We start from the raw sequence: 16625 nt of genomic DNA on the forward strand, positions 1-16625 counted from the left end.
TTGTGTGTGAAATTTACTGTGGCCCCTCCAGGGTGCATGACGAGACTGTTACAAGAAGATATTGCTGTTTGTGTGAAGGAAAAAGTGGCATTAGAGACTGTAGTTGATTAGAAATTGTCTTCTGCGTCACGACCGCATTTTGTTCCAGCCCACGAGGGGTTAACCAGTCGACAGTGTTACAGCGGGAAAGCGGAGACCAGAATAACCACCAAGTAACAGCCCGCCCACTTCCTGGGGGGAAGAGACAGAATCTGCCTAGCAACAGTGAAACATCACGTGAACAGCGGAACCAAAGTTCCTACCTCTTGTTGTGCCAGGGACGGAAAACACCAGCCGGAACTACCAGAAGTCCCTTGGCGCCGCCATCTTGAAAATTACCCAGCCAGAGCCGCAATAGCCGCCGCTGCTGAGAAAGATAAAGAATTTATTCCCACTTAGCCCTGCGAGAGTGGAAGTGCCATACAGCCGTGGAAGCCACCACGCCACTGCCAGAGACCGCGGTGAGCAGATAAGAGACTCAGTTTGAAAAGAAATCGCACAGCGTTGCTAAGGGCAACGGACCACAAATATAGCAGAAATGTCTGACGATGGGGAAGAAGTTTCTCCCAGCAACAGTGGATTACCCCACCTGCCCAGGTTATGCCAATCACAAGGCCCTACTACTTTGGAGCACCATGGCTCCCCCACTACCAGGGAGAAAATCATTCCCTAAAAGATTTTAGACAGAAGATGTTGTCCATGTTTCGCTTGTATCCTCTTTCCACAGAACAGAAGGTTGAGATATTAACTGGACAGCTAGAAGGCGCAGCTTTGAGAGTAGAGAAATCCTGGCCCAGAACAGAGAGAAAGACAGTTGAACAAATTTTTGAAGTGAGAACTGTGGCAGAAATCAAGATGAGATTTTTTGGGAAAAAACAGTAGCCTGGTGAGTCATTGAGAGACTTTGCTTTATCCCTGCAGAAGGCGCTACGAGCAATTATGCAGGTAGAACCCATGGAGGCTGCCGCTGCTGACAAGGCCTTAAGAGAGCAATTTGTGGAGGGAGCTGGATCTGAAGCCCTAAAAAGCCAGCTCAGAATGTTGGCCTCCCAGAACACAGACTGTACTTTCCTTGACTTTAAAGAACTAGTCATAAGGATCCTGGGGACTGAAGCTGCATCGACTCCAACTAAAGTTTGTCCCTATTCCATAGAGACACCCCATGAGCTTCCCGCTGACTACCGAGTTACCTTGGGAAGCCAAGCTACCATTGCTCCATCAACCCCCAAGCCAGAGCCAGATTCAGTTGCTGAACTGAGAGAACAAGTTGCTGTTTTGACCAAAAGCCTCACTAAAGTGTGTCAGAGCTTGGAAAATCTGAAGCAGCACCAAGAGGAAAGCCACAGTTACACCAGTAACAGATTCCGTGATAGACCTGTTAGGAGAACGTTAACTTACCAGAATCCGGGTAGGCTCCCTACTGACAAGTTTGATGCTAAGGGAAGACCCATTTGCCGCAGATGCCAAGGAGCTGGCCATGTTGACAGAGAATGCCGTCAGTTAAACGACAAACCCCCGGAGGCAATGGACCGCCCCTCGGGAGGAAGGCCACTAGGTCCATCAATTCCAGAAAGCATACCCCGCTATGTTGGGCAGTGTCCAGTGATCATCATCCACAAAGAGGGAGTCCCGATTCACGCCTTACTGGACACTGGCTCACAGGTCACCACGCTGCAAAGAGGGAGGTTTGAGAAACATTGGGACACTGATCAGCTAATACAACCTCCAGACCCATGGCTGAAAGTCATAGCTGGTAATGGACAGTCAATACCATTACATGGTTACTGGGAACCTACACTCTAGGTGAGAGAGATGCAACTACCACAGCAAGGCGTAATTGTGATAGATCTGAAGGATGATGAATTTCCACCAATGGTGCTTGGCATGAACATACTCCACAACTGCTATGAAGAAATGGTAAGACTATCAAGCTCTAGTGGAACCTCTTCCACCGGAAGTACATCCAACAGTACAGGCAGCTAGAAGCCTAGTGACCGTTTCCAATGGGAGGGTACCCATCCGCCTCCTGAATCTTGGCGATCAAGCTGTGGAGCTGAAGAAGCATTACCCAATTGCCAAGATGTCACAGATCTTTGTGGAAGACATCTGGAGTCCAGAAACTGTTGTGTCCCTACATGCTAACCTGAGTCGTGTCACGCCTGGGAAGACAACAAAACCCTGGTGGACCGAGATCCACGTTGGCGATGCCAATACACAAGAAGAACAGATTGAAGGAGTCCTAACAGTAGCCCAAGATCACCAGCAAGCTTTCAGTAAGCATTGCATGGATTTTGGAAAAGCTACCATCATACAGCATACCATTCCAACGGGTTCACATCCACCCATCAAGGAAAGGTACCGTACTATTCCACCTGCTATGTACCAACAGGTGAAGAAAAAGCTTCGGGAGATGAAGGATGCTGATGTGATTTGGGAAAGTTACAGTCCATGGGCTGAACCCCTAGTACTGGTGAAAAAGAAGGATGGTTATATCAGGTTCTGTGTGGACTACCGGAAACTCAATAAGATCACCCACAAGGATGCGTATCCCTTGCCACGCATTGAAGAATCCTTGACTGCCTTGGGGTCTGCTGCCTATTTCTCTACTTTGGACTTGACCAGCGGGTATTGGCAAGTACCCATGGCCCCTGAAGACAAAGAAAAGACTGCTTTCACTACTCCTTTGGGATTGTTCGAGTTCAATGACATGCCCTTTGCACTCTGCAATGCCCCAGGGACTTTCCAGAGACTGATGGAACGCTGCCTGGGTCATCAGAACTTTGAGACCATCCTCTTGTACCTAGACGATATCATCATCTACTCAAAGACGTATGAAGACGATTTGTAGCATCTGGCTGAAGTATTCCAGACCCTCATAAAGTACAGCCTGAAAGTGAAACCCTCTAAGTGTCATCTCCTGAAACCAGAAGTCCGTTACTTGGGTCATGTCGTCAGTGCAGATGGGGTGCTTCCTGATCCAGAGAAAGTGGCAGCTGTGAAGAACTGGCCAACTCCCAAGACCGTCAAAGAGGTGAGAAGTTTTCTTGGGTTTGCCGGATACTACAGGCGTTTCATCCCACACTTCGCCCAGTTTGCAGATCCGCTCCAGGGATTGTTAAGAGGCCAGTCCAAAGAAGCCCTGAAGAGAAGAATCCCAATTAAGTGGGCTGAAGCCCATGAAACTGCCTTCAAGAAGCTAAAACAACTGCCTATTGAACCACCAATCTTGGGGTATCCTGACTATCAGCAACCCTTCAAATTGTACACAAATGCCAGCAACAAAGGGTTGGGAGCAGTCCTGTCGCAGGTACAAGACAAAAAGGAGAGCGTCATTGCTTATGCCAGCAGAGCTCTTCGTGGAGCTGAGAGGAACGATCAGAATTATAGTTCCTTCAAGCTGGAGTTCCTAGCTCTTGTGTGGGCCGTCACCGAGAAGTTTAAAGACTGCCTTGCTGCGACACCCTTCATTGTCTATACAGATAACAATCCGCTAGCCCACCTTGACACCGCCAGACTCGGAGCTCTTGAACAGCGATGGGCATCCAGACTGGCAAACTACCAGTTCGTAATCAAGTACCGGTCTGCTACATCCAATAAGAATGCTGACGCCCTGTCCAGATTGCCCGTTAATGATGATGAAATCGCCTAAAGTCAAGATGAGTGGGAAGAAGTAGAGATGCCAACTTTCTACGCCCAGTTTGCTGCACAAAATACGCTGATCGCCAGAGAAAGAAAAGATCACTCTGAGCCAGAGTTTCCTGATCCTTCTAAGGATCCGAGACAATGGGTTAAGATCCAAAGAGAAAGTCGAACTCTCCGAGAACTTCAGACTTTTCTTCTACAGCACAAGACTCCTGACCGAATACGAAGCGGTAAAGCTGATCTAGAATTGATTCGTCTATGGAAACAAAAGAATCGCCTCTTCGTGTCAAGAGGGCTTGTACAGAGAAACGCTCTAGATCAGTGGTTCTTAACCTTGTTGGAGGTACTGACCCCCACCAGTTTCATATGCGCATTCACCGAACCCTTCTTAATTGGAAAAATACAATTCAAAACATAGGTATATATTTTACTGGTGCACAAAATGAACCGTGCATCAACATCAGTATTCAAAGAACAAAACCATTAAAACATGATTTTCACACAAAAACAAAAACATAATAATGAATATTTACTGGAAATCAGTGTGACTTCTGCTGTTGCCTTTCAGAGACCAGTTCAGAAATGCGCGGCTTCACCTTGGCAAGTGCCACTCTCATGTCATTTTCGCAACAAAGTCTGTTCCTTTTCTTCGTTTTTATGTCCAGCATCCTCGAAAAGGATTGCTCGCAAAGATATGTTGTAACAAACGGTATGAAAATCTCCAGAGCTTTCTTAGCAATAACAGGGTACGTTACCATTTGTTGACACCAAAACATTGAGAGCGTTGTTGTTCTGAAGAGTTGCTGTTGAACCTGGCTCTGCTGAATTTCAATGATTTCATCGAGGTATTTATCATTGACATCTGTTGTCTCAACACTAAACGTGAACGGCTGTCTCACCCATGCTGGATATGACTCTCTTGTAGGGAAGTATCCGTCGAGAGACTTTGCAAGCTCATCTAAGTGCGTGGCTATTGCTTGCTTCAGTTCCGCGGGTACAGAAATGTCTCCGATTCCAGATACTCCTCGATCTTACTTACACAGTCGTCCAGCAGGGGAAAGTTTGCGAAGTTATCGTTCTCTGTTCGTCGTTTCCATAACGATAGCTTTTTTTTAAAAGCCTTCAGGTTTTCTTCCGCTTCGATGATGTTGACTCCACCGCCCTGCATCTGTTGATTGAGATGATTGAGAGCTGCGAAGATATCAGCCATGTACGCTAAAATGAGAATGAACTCAGAATTTTTTAAGCAATCTGCATGACGATGTTGGTGCTCTTGCAAAAACAGGGCTAATTCCACACGCACGGCAAAAACACGATTCAGCACCTGTCCCCGGGATAACCACCAAACGTTAGAATGGTACAGAAGTACCTCGAATTCAGAGCCCATTTCTTTACACAGCTCACTGAAGATGCGGTGCCTCAGAGCACTATTTCGCACATAGTTCACGCATTCCACTACAATTTTTAATACTTCTGCCAGTTTTGGAGGCAAGGTTTTTGTTGCCAACGCATGCCTGTGCAGAATACAATGCGTAACAATGATGTGTGGTGCATCGGCTTTCACTAGCGCACCAAAACCAGACTTTCTTCCCAGCATGACTGGAGCTCCGTCCGAACAAACTGCAGAAACCATATCCCACGAAAGATTGTTGTCTTTGAAGAAGTCATCCACAAGTTTCTTCACATCGGCTGCCTTAGTTGTTGTCGTAAGAGGTTTACAAAATAAAAAATCTTCCTTTATCACGTCGTCTTTCACATAGCGCACAAATACAGCAAGCTGGCTTAGATTGGAAACGTCTGTGGTCTCGTCGAGTTGAAGGCTGAATTTTGCCGGGCTTGAAATCAGATCTGCAACTACTTGAGCCAAGATGTCTTTGCTCATGTCCTCTATTCTGTCGCTAATGGTGTCATTTGAAAGAGGAATTTGGGATAGCTTAACTTCAGCCGCTTTTCCCAGCATGATATTCGCCATCTTCAACACAGCTGGTTTTATGAGTGTTTCACCAATGGTGTGTGGTTTGCCCTGCTTTGCGATCAGGTAAGCAACTTCGTACGATGATGTGAGGATCGGTTTGTTGATGGGTACAAAGCCGAGAACAGGCAGAGTAGCCTTTTCATCGAATCTGGCTCTCTTCACCTTGAATTCAGCGAGCGTTGTGTTCTTGTATTGTCCATCTCCATGCAGCTTAAGGAAGTGTTCTCTTAGTTTTGCCGGTGCTAGACTAGAATTGCTCATCCTAGCATTGCAAATCATGCAGTTAGGACGCTGACTCCCATCACGTTCCGTTATACATGTGAATCCATATTGTACATATTCGTCCGACCACTTTCTTTTTTTGCTCGACATAGTTAGTATGAAGGGATTAAAATATTAAGAAAGAAATCACATGACGTACCATCACGACAGTCACAATTCGACTACTAGGCCAAGCGATGTTGCGTGATCACCTGCAGCCAATGCTGGCTAAGCGGGGCGTGTCATCACGAATCATATGAGTCGGGTGTCTGTCTTGACCTCCGCCGAACCCCTGAGACTGACTCACCGAACCCCTGGAGTTCGATCGAACCCAGGTTAAGAACCACTGCTCTAGATCCTATTACCGGTGAACGTTTGCATCAAATTGTAGTACCCCGGCGAGATGCCAAAAGAGTGTTGGAAGCCAATCATGACCGATCGGGACACTTTGGGGTTCAGAAAACTGAAGCTACCAACCACAGACGATTTTACTGGACGGGTGTGAGAAGTGACATAGAGAAGTGGTGCCGGGAATGTCCTATTTGTGCCCAGAGTAAAGGACAGTCTTCAGACCAGAAAGCCCCACTCCATTCTATCATCAGCCATAAACCTCTGAAGCTCATAGCCATTGACCATGTCAAGCTGGAACCAAGTCGTTCACGTTATGCCTATGCCATTACAATCATTGACCAAGTTTGTTATTGCTTTGCCTGTGAAAGACCTGACTGCCAAGTCAACTGCTGCTATCGTTTGGAAGAATTTTGTGCTTCCTTATGGCTGCCCAGACAAGATTCTGACTGATCGTTTATCTGCCTTCGAGTCCCAACTGTTCCACGAGATGTGTTCCTTACATGGCTGTCAGAAGCTCAGAACCACCGCTTTTCATCCACAAGGAAATGGCCTGTGTGAGAAGATGAACCAGACGCTCATTCAGATGCTGAGAACTGTTCCATCCCAGAGAAGAGCTGATTGGCCAAGTCTACTGCCTGAACTGGTGTACCTGTACGATAATACCATCCATTGTTCCACAGGGTACACTCCCTACTATCGCTGTTTGGCCGACAAGGAAAGTTACCGTCAGATATGGCCTTGGATGTCGAGGTGCCAGACACCATCAATCCCCTGCCAAAGATTGAGTGGGTGAGTGATCACCAACGTCGCCTGGCTGAAGCGAACGAGATTGTGGAAAATCGGATGGAAGATACTCGTCAAAAGCAACAGGTAGATTTTGACAAGAATGCCCGTGCAAAACCACTCCAAATCGGAGACCGGGTATGGCTGAAAAACAACCATCGCACCAGCAAGTTAGACAGCAAGTGGGAGAAAGAACCCTACACTGTAAAGTCTATCCCATATCCATGTACTGATGTCTACAAGATTGAGCGAGAGGGCCGAGATCCTCAAGTTGTACATCGCAACAGGCTTAAACCCTACCAGAAGGAAGACAGATCTACAGAACCACAGTCGGCTGAAGAACTTCCTACAGCTGGAGAAGCCCCACAGCCCATACAGGAATCTCCTCCAACTAAAGATTCTCAGCCCTCAAAAGATGAGCCAATGTTCCATCCTTTTGATTGGTTCCTCAAGCCATGGATGTCCGTGTTCATCCCCAGGGTTGTTCCTGCAGTGAATACCATCCCACCGCCTTCGGCAACAGAGTTCAGACCTTGTCAGGAAGAATCCATAAACCATGAGGTTGTGACAGAAGAGCCCCTGAGAAGATCCGAGAGAGTTAACAGAGGTAAGATGCCAGCCAGATATCAGGATTGAACTATTATGGAACTCTCGTACTGCGTTTGTTAGTCAGTGTTCATTCATTCAATTGGCTGACTAAAGCTTAAGAGAGACCAATAACATTTGCCTCTGCTACGTCCCAGATGGGCCTAAGCGCCCATGTTTCCAGTTTAGTGCCGGACTATGGACACTACCCCAGTTACGTTGATTGATTGATCTACGACCCTGTTCCCCTTCTAGAAGAGTCGTCGTCCCATTACCTACACCTTTGTGCCTTTAAAGATTTAAAGGACTTATAAATATTTGCCGTATATATGTATATTTCATGTTTTACAGGTCCACAGACGCTTTCTTCAAAAAGAGGGTGTATGCAGTGTCCCAGATACACTGCAGCAATGTACTGTGATTTCTGATATTGTATGTAAAAATATGTGTTTAAAACTGTTCCTTTAAGGCTGGGCTGAGGGGAGGAGTCAAGGCAGATCCCTTGTAGTTTTGAATCAGTCAGTTAGTGCTGAGAGAGCCAAGTAACGGTTGGAGTGAGGAGCAGTTCCTGTGTAGGAGAAAACCTGCAGCTCTGAGGAGAAAATCCAGTTTAGAGATCTTGGATCAAACCTGGAGAAACACACAACTAATCCAGTTGTGTAATTACCACAGAGAGCAAATCCTGCTGAGAGAATCAAAGGAGGAAATTCAGAAGGAATCCTCTGCCTTGTCTCCTCACCTGCCAGCCTGCAGCCATTGTATCTGTACCTTACCAAGAGTTATATCATTTAAACTAATCACACTTCCATTTCCCATAGTCGTTTGGCTCAGGATATACGGTCTCATTTTCTCAATTGGTTATGATTAATAATTAGGTACCACCCCACATTACATTAACCCATTAGGATTGTGACACAAGGAATTAGATGAAGCATGCATAAGATATCTGAAGATATCTGGTCATTTAGGTCCAATGGTGTAACCATATTTAACCTAAAAATCCATTGCGCCACACGCTGGAGCACCCTCCTATCGAAGTCCCCTCTTACATTTGGTTTAACCAGTTCTATTCCTTATGACATTCCCATATATGGCAAGGTATGGGCTTTTCCTCCTTCCTTTCTATGTCACAAATGTGGTCTCTTATGCGCATACGGAACTCCAGAATGGAGTCCACTTATAATGAGGTATACGATACCTTTGCTAATGCAGTTGATGAAAGACCTACACATGTATAACTGACCAGTAGACTTACTGATAAATTTCTTCCCTGTCAAAATCGAGCTACAGGCCATACAGGACCCACACCTGTATGTACCCGTGACTTTTTGTGACATCCACTTACCTCGGGGTTCCTCCTGCATCAGGTGACTGTGCACTAATCTGTCGCACACATTTGTCCCCCTTCTGTATGTAATACCAAGTTCATCTCCCAAGTACTCCCCTACGTCCGGGCCAGCCTTGAGTACTCCCCAGTACGTGCGGATGACATCTCACACCTGGGAGTGAGCTAAATCATAGGTTGCAATGATCCTCAATTGTGGGTTTACCTCAGCTCACTCCCTAGGGTTTAAGAGTTGGTCACAATTAACTGACAGCGAATTTTGGTATTCCCCTTTGAGGACATTTTCTGGGTAACCTCTCCTACGAAACCACTGTTTAAGATCACATGCAGCAGTTTTGAAGTCCGTAATTGTGGAGCAATTGTGGCGAGCCCTCAAATCCTGTCCATTTGGGATGCCCCTACGAAATGACTATGGGTGCCAGCTCTCCCATTTAAGCAAGCTATTCGTCACTGTGGGCTCTCTGTAGATGTTAGTTCTGAGATTGCCCCCCCCCCCTCCCAGATAAGTTAATAGATAAATCCAAGAAGGCAATACTTCTCTCTTGGATTTCTGAGGTGAAGAACAATCCCAGTGTGTTGTTATTAAGTACCCCCACAAAGTCCTCAAACTTCTTCTTAGTGTCCAGCCATATGATGAAAACATAATTATGAATCTAAATCAGACTGATACAGAGGATGTCCATGACTCCATATCCTCGCATAAAACGACCTTTTGCTCCCACTAGAAATTTGCGTAGGTGGGCGCACAGGGGCTGCCCTTCGCAACTCCCCTGAGCTGGTGGAAGAATCTGCATTTAAATTTGCAATAGTTATGCTCTAAGATGTACCTGAGCAATTCCCCTACAAAGATGTTATGTCCCTGAAAATGCACACCTTTAGTTGATAGGAAGTGCTCCATAGCTCAACAGCCTCATGCGGAAATTGAGCTGTAGAGGGCCGCCACATCCAAGCTAGCCAGCCAACACTCCCCTTTACATTGGAAGCCCTCTGGTCTTCTAAGGACATTCATCGTATCCCTCAGATAAGATGGGAGGGCTGTGACATAGGGGCGTAAGATACAGTCTAGATCAGGCGTGGGGAACCTTTTTTCTGCCAAGGGCCATTTGGATATTTATAACATCATTCGCGGGCCATACAAAATTATCAACTTAAAACTTCGCCTGTTATATGTGGTAAAACATCTAATTAACTCACCCCTAATGTGATGGCTGGAACTGCTTTACTTTGGTGAGGCATGTGCTGTTAGCCAGTATTGATGATGTTGCTACTCGACTCTTTGCAATGGTAAGTTTTGAAAAGAACTGCCCGCTGCAGTAAGTTGTTCCGACTTACTTAAAGGGGTTTTCCCATCAGGGACATTTATGACCTATCCACTGGATAGGTCATAAATTTGAGATAGATGCAAGTCCCACCTCTGGGACCCGCACTTATCTCTAGAACAGGGCTCCCTAAACCCCGTTCTACCACTCGGTGTTCCGGCTGATTTCCGACCATGAAGAAGGGAACATCTATTGAAAGAACAGGAGAATCCCGATACAGGTGGGATACCATCGTCAATAAGCAAACTTTCAACCAAATTTCCACAATTTGCATTGTGCCTACCAATTGATTTGTTTGTACAGTTAGTGTCTCATGAGTTTGAGAAAATATCAACATCAATTGGCGGCGACAATCTTACACCAGCCGAATGAATTAGCCTCAAGAAATTAAGATCTTTGGAAGACACTGTATTTAACCCCTTTGCGCTCAGTGACGTACTATTCCGTCATGCTGACCGCACCGTTCGCGCTCAGTGACGGAATAGTACGTCATGGGGAAAATGCATTGCCATTTTCCGCCGGCGCGTTCACGAGCTGTGACAACTGCTGATTCGGACAGCAGTCTATCACCGCTCAATACACCGGGACTTATCATGATGGTCCCGCCTCTTCGATTGCCGCTATCGGTCAATCAGTGACTAACTGTCCAGTAGCGGAGATCGGTCTCTTCACTTCCTCTCCCTGACATCACATCCTGCTGCAATCACCCTGAATGCCTCTGTTGGAAATAGAGAGGCGTTCAGAGTGGTTGTGAGAAAAGCAAAGTGCAAAAAAATGTAAAAAAAAACTTCTTTTTGCTTATTTGATCTCCTATCACTGACCACTTCTTAGTCTTCAGGACCAATTTCTTGGTCCCTGGGGATTATTTTTCTCATTTTTTTCTTTATAAAATATATAAAACAAAAAAAATCTAATAGATAAATAAATTGTTAGTTTAGACAATTTATCTAGTTAAGTATTAGGCTTAGTTAGTGTCAGGGAACTGTCAAAAAGCGTAGTTCGGTATAGCGTCAGGGAATTTAGCATCAGGAATCCATCACCGTAGTTAGGTTTATCATCAGGGAAGCTCGGAATAATCTAGTTAGGTTTAGTGTCAGGGAATAGTCGCCGTAGTTAGATTTAGTCTCAGGGAAGTTCAAATAAAATCTAGTTAGGTTTAGTGTTAGGAACCCTCGCCCTAGTTAGGTTTAGTCTCAGGGAGGCCCACTCGTTCTATAAAAACACCAATTTTTTTGGGCTGGTTTAGGTAGCAGCCTATTGCTCCTAGTTAGGGAAGCAAACAAACATATCCCAACATTTACTGCCGAAGAGGCATATTAATTTCTTGCCTCAGACACAGACTTGTCGGATGGTGAGACTCTATTTTATTTATCCACCTCCTTATCCAGTGACGAAGAAGAGGAACCCTCTAGGAGACACCCTAGGACCACCACTACAGTTCAAACCCCCGAGCGAAATGAACCCGTCGCAGTTGAAACCCCCGAGCGAAGTGATCCCTCCGCAGTTGAAACCCCAGAGCGAAGTGACCCCATTTGGACCCCCCACACCAGACATTTATGAGCCCAAGAGGTGGTGTTAGAAGAATTTTCCATACTTTGCAATAATGATTCAAGTTTTTATCCCAATAAGAGTTTTATTCTCATCGATGAGGAGACTGTATGTCTGACTTAATTCCATAAGCACAGGTTTATAGACACATATCAATGCATATTGCAGTACAGACCAACTGAAAAACTGTTTGTGGCTTTCCTGTCACATGAAATGTTACACTTCAAAATGAGAGTAGGTCAGTTGGACTTCCTCTGGAGATTGCAATCTTTATTAAGAAGTCCAACTACCTCATACACTTAGAGAGACTGTCATTTAACTCTTTGTCAACTAAAGTATTTTCTGAGAAACCTGCATGCACATTTAATATCTATTACATGAAGTAACAATAAATTTAAAATAAAACTTTTCTAACAGGTGGTTATCAAGAACCTAATCTTTAGGGACCAAGAAGAGGGGCCACCCAGTACTTCTGGAAGCGAGGCCACATGCATCGTACCAGGGCAACACTTTCCAGATGAAGTTCCCCAAACTGGCAAGAAGGGAAAAAGTCATAAGAGGTGCAAAGTCTGCTATAAGAGGGGGAAAAGGAAGGACAAAATATATATATGTGCCACGTGTTCCGAAAAACCAGGGCTCTGTATGAAAGAAAGTTATCATACATCCATTGATTTTTAATCTACCCCAGTTTTACTTACCCTGATGCACTCCGCACAGCTTATCCCCCTCATCTTTTTCTTCTGCGTCCTGCTGTGTGCCCAGGCAGCTGTTAACAGCCACTTGTAGGGTATTGCCATACCCGGGAGAACCCACATTACAGTTTTTTTGGGTGAATGTCTCCGATGGCACATGCTTGACACAATATATCGGACACTGAATTGGCATATATGCATAGAAAATTGCAAATCTCATTCTGCACTATCTGCTGCGCATTATCTTTTACACATTACCTGTGGGGCCAAAATGCTCACTACAAGAAAATCCCCAGTGGCCAAATGGTGGTCCCTCTAAGCCCTCCCATGGTCCCAAACGGCAGTTTATCACCACAAATGGGGTATTGCCGCACTCAGGACAAATTGGGCAACAAAATGGGTTATTTTATTCCTTGTGAAAATAAGAAATTTTGAGGCAAAACTACATCTTATTGGAAAAAAATATTTTTTTTTAGTTTACAATCCAATTCAAATAAATTCTGTGAAAAAACTGTGGGGTCTAAATGGTCACAACACCCATAAATGAATTCCTTGAGGGGTGTAATTTACAAAATGGGGTCACTTCTGGTGGGTTTCCATTGCTTTGATACCTCTGGGGCTCTGCAAATGTGACATGGCACCCGAAAACCAATCCAGCAAAATCTGGACTCCAAAGAACACATAGCGCTCCTTTCCTTCTGAGCCCTCCCATGGGTCCAAATGGCAGTTTATCACCACAAATGGGGTATTGCCGCACTCAGGACAAATTGGGCAACAAAATGGGGTATTTTATTTCTTGTGAAAATAAGAAATTTTGATAAAAAATGACATCTTATTGGAAAACATGTCATTTTTTAAATTTTACAGCCCAATTTAAATACGTGCTGTGAAAAACCTGTGTGGTCAAAATGGTAACAACAACCATATATGAATTCCTTGAGGGGTGTAGTTTCCAAAATGGGGTCACTTTTGGGGATTTTCTACTATTTTGGCACCTCAACACCTCTTCAAACCTGGCATGCTGGCTAAAATATATTCTAATATAATAGAGGCCCCAAAATGCACTAGGTACTTCTTAGCTTCTGGGGCTTGTGTTTTAGTCCACGAGCACACTAGAGCCAAATGTGGGACATTTCTAAAAACTGCAGAATCTGGACAATACATATTTAGTAGTGTTTCTCTGGTAAAACCTTCTGAGTTACAGAAAAAAAAAATTGAATAAAATTGAAATTCAGCAAGAAAAATGAAATTTGCTAATTTCACCTCCACTTTGCTTTAATTCCTGTGAAATGACTAAAGGGTTAACAAACTTTCTAAATGCTGTTTTGAATACTTTGAGGGGTCTAGTTTTTAAAATGGGGTGTTTTATGGGGGTGTATAATACATAGGCCTCTCAAAGCCACTTCAGAATTGAACAGGTATCTTAAAAAAAAGGCTTTTGAAATTCTCTTTAAAATATGAGAAATTTCTGTTTATGTTCTAAGCCTTGTGACGTCCAAGAAAAATAAAAGAATGTTAAAAAAAACGATGCCAATCTAATGTACACATATGGGAAATGTGAACTAGTAACTATTTTGGGTGGTATAACCATCTGTTTTACAAGCAGATGCATTTAAATTCTGAAAACTTCAATTGTTTTATAAATTTTCTCTAAATGTTGCAATTTTTCACCAATAAACACTAAATATATCGTCCAAATTTTGCCACTAACATAAAGCCCAATGTGTCACGAGAAAACCATCTCAGAATCGCTTGGATAGGTTTAAGCATTCCGACATTATTACCACATAAAGTGAAATATGTCAGATTTCAAAAATGGGCTCTGATCCTTAAGGCCAAAACAAGGCTGCGTCCTTAAGGGGTTAAGGACATTTGTTCTTCCCCGTTTGAAATATCCTTGTTTATAGTGGCCTTTGCTTTGGTCTTTTTTGGAGCATTACGTATTTCGGAATTGATTGCCATGTCTGCAGCCCGCCCGGGTGGTTTGTTTTTTTTAAACTCGTTTTATTGAATAAAATTGCACAATACAAATGTCCGTAGTAAAGAATAGCAAAGAAACACATTTAGGTAATAATAACTTACATGATCATAGAGGCATAGTAGTAATGGTAGTAATTAACAGGTCATGACATATTTAGATCACATATTAATCTTCAATAAGGACATCCCAGCGGACACCATACATTTTAAGGTCAATTTCCAATTTATTTCAGACAAAATATAGAAGTCCTGCAAGTAACCACTCGTATGCCATCAGCCCTCCTCAAGGTTGCAACAACTGGTCCCTCAGATCTGTGAATCTATGCGGAGTGTACAGAGTGCATGGTGAATCACACCAAATCTGCAATATTTTATAAAATGTACTAATACACCCTCTTTTCTTATATAAAACTCGCTCATATGGAATAATGGAATTGATCAGCGATTTCCATTTTGCCACCCTAGGTGGTCTCTGATCCATCCATCTTAGTGCGATGGTTTTCCTTACCATAAACAATACCTCTTGCAGAAGAATGCGCAGGTGGAATGGCCACTGTTCTTCAGTCAGCACCCCAAATAGACAGACCTTTGGTGAAAGGGGGATCGGCTGCTTCACCACTTCCTCAACCACTCCCATCACATCCCCCCAAAAGGAGGCCACCATTGGACAATCCCAAATCATATGCCAGAAATCTGATCTGGGAAAACGACATCTATGGCATTCAGTGCTGGGGTATCTGCCCTTCTGTGCAATCTCACCGGCGTGAGATAGCTCTGGTGAACTATGGATAATTGAATCATTTTGTTATTTGCCGCCGGTGAGACCGAGAGAGGAGATGAGAGTATATCCTCCCATTCCTCCCCCGTCAGATCTGGTATAGGGCCCTCCCATTTATCCTTCATCGGTAACGTGACATTGGCCAATTTAGCATGTATAAGAGCAGTGTAGACAGCAGAGATCAGCCCCCGGGGGCCCTGTGATCTAAAAACACCAATCAGAGGGAATCGTGAGAATTCGTGATCTGACCTAGGGTATTGACTTGCGAGAGCATGTCGCAGCTGCAGATATCGATAGAAACCTTCTCTACGAATTTGGAAGTCCTCTTGCATTTGTGTAAAGGATTTAAAGACGTTATCAACATACACATCTCCAATTCTACGCACCTCAAAGCCACACCAAAAAGGGGGGCTTGCCCTTCCATTAGATGAGGAAGAAGGGGGTCATCCCACAGTGGCATGTCCACCTGTATATCCGCATATGCATACATATGTTTGGCAGCCATCCAGGCCTGCACTGCCACCCTATGGACTGGAAGCATTGCCTTATAGGTTCCCAGGGGAACTTTCCAGCACTGGCCAAAGATGTGTGAGATGCAAATATGTAGCGAGGTGCTGTTCCCGCGTTGGTAACGGATCCGGCCCTGTCCATAGCTGCAGGTACCTCAGCTGCCCAGCTAGATAATACATGAACAGGTCCGGTAATGCCATCCCTCCCGCATGCTTAGGTCTCTGCAGGGTAGACAAACTAAGTTTGGATCTATTGGATCCCCAGATAAAGGCTGGGAATAAGGCATGAAGGTATTTAAAAAAGACCTTATATACTGGTATGGCTGCGTGCTCCAGGACATATAGACATTTTGGCAGAATAACCATTTTAATTAAGTACATTTAATTACATTAGGAAGCCAAGCTGCCATCACTACGTCAACCCCCAAGCAAGAGCCAGATTCAGTTGCTGAACTGAGAGAACAAGTCGCTGTTTTGACCAAAAGCCTCACTAAAGTGTGTCAGAGCTTGGAAGATCTGAGGCAGCACCAAGAGGAAAGCCACCGGTACACCAGTAACAGGTTCCGTGATAGACCTGTTAGAAGGAGGTTAACTTTCCAGAATCCGGGTAGGCTCCCTATTGACAAGTTTGATGCTAATGGAAGACCCATTTGCCGCAGGTGCCAAAGAGCTGGCCATGTTAAGAGAGAATGCTGTTAGTTAAATATAATAATTAATAACAGAAAGCATACCCTGCTACGTTGGCTGCCTCACAAGTCACCATGTTGCAAAGAGGTTGGTTTGAGAAACATTGATCAGCTGATACAACCTCCAGACCC

General features: G+C 44.5%; 1 protein-coding gene across 1 annotated transcript; it reads right to left on the reverse strand.

Moving 5' to 3' along the window:
• Window positions 1-4663: 4663 nt before the first annotated feature.
• On the reverse strand, window positions 4664-6028 carry LOC142741776 (protein FAM200C-like). The gene has a single exon (XM_075851111.1). It carries the CDS (start codon window positions 6026-6028, stop codon window positions 4664-4666), a length of 1365 nt encoding a protein of 454 aa, XP_075707226.1.
• Between the last annotated feature and the right edge of the window lie 10597 nt (window positions 6029-16625).

The sequence above is a fragment of the Rhinoderma darwinii genome, chromosome 2, assembly GCF_050947455.1.
Source record: "Rhinoderma darwinii isolate aRhiDar2 chromosome 2, aRhiDar2.hap1, whole genome shotgun sequence".
Lineage (NCBI taxonomy): Eukaryota > Metazoa > Chordata > Amphibia > Anura > Rhinodermatidae > Rhinoderma > Rhinoderma darwinii.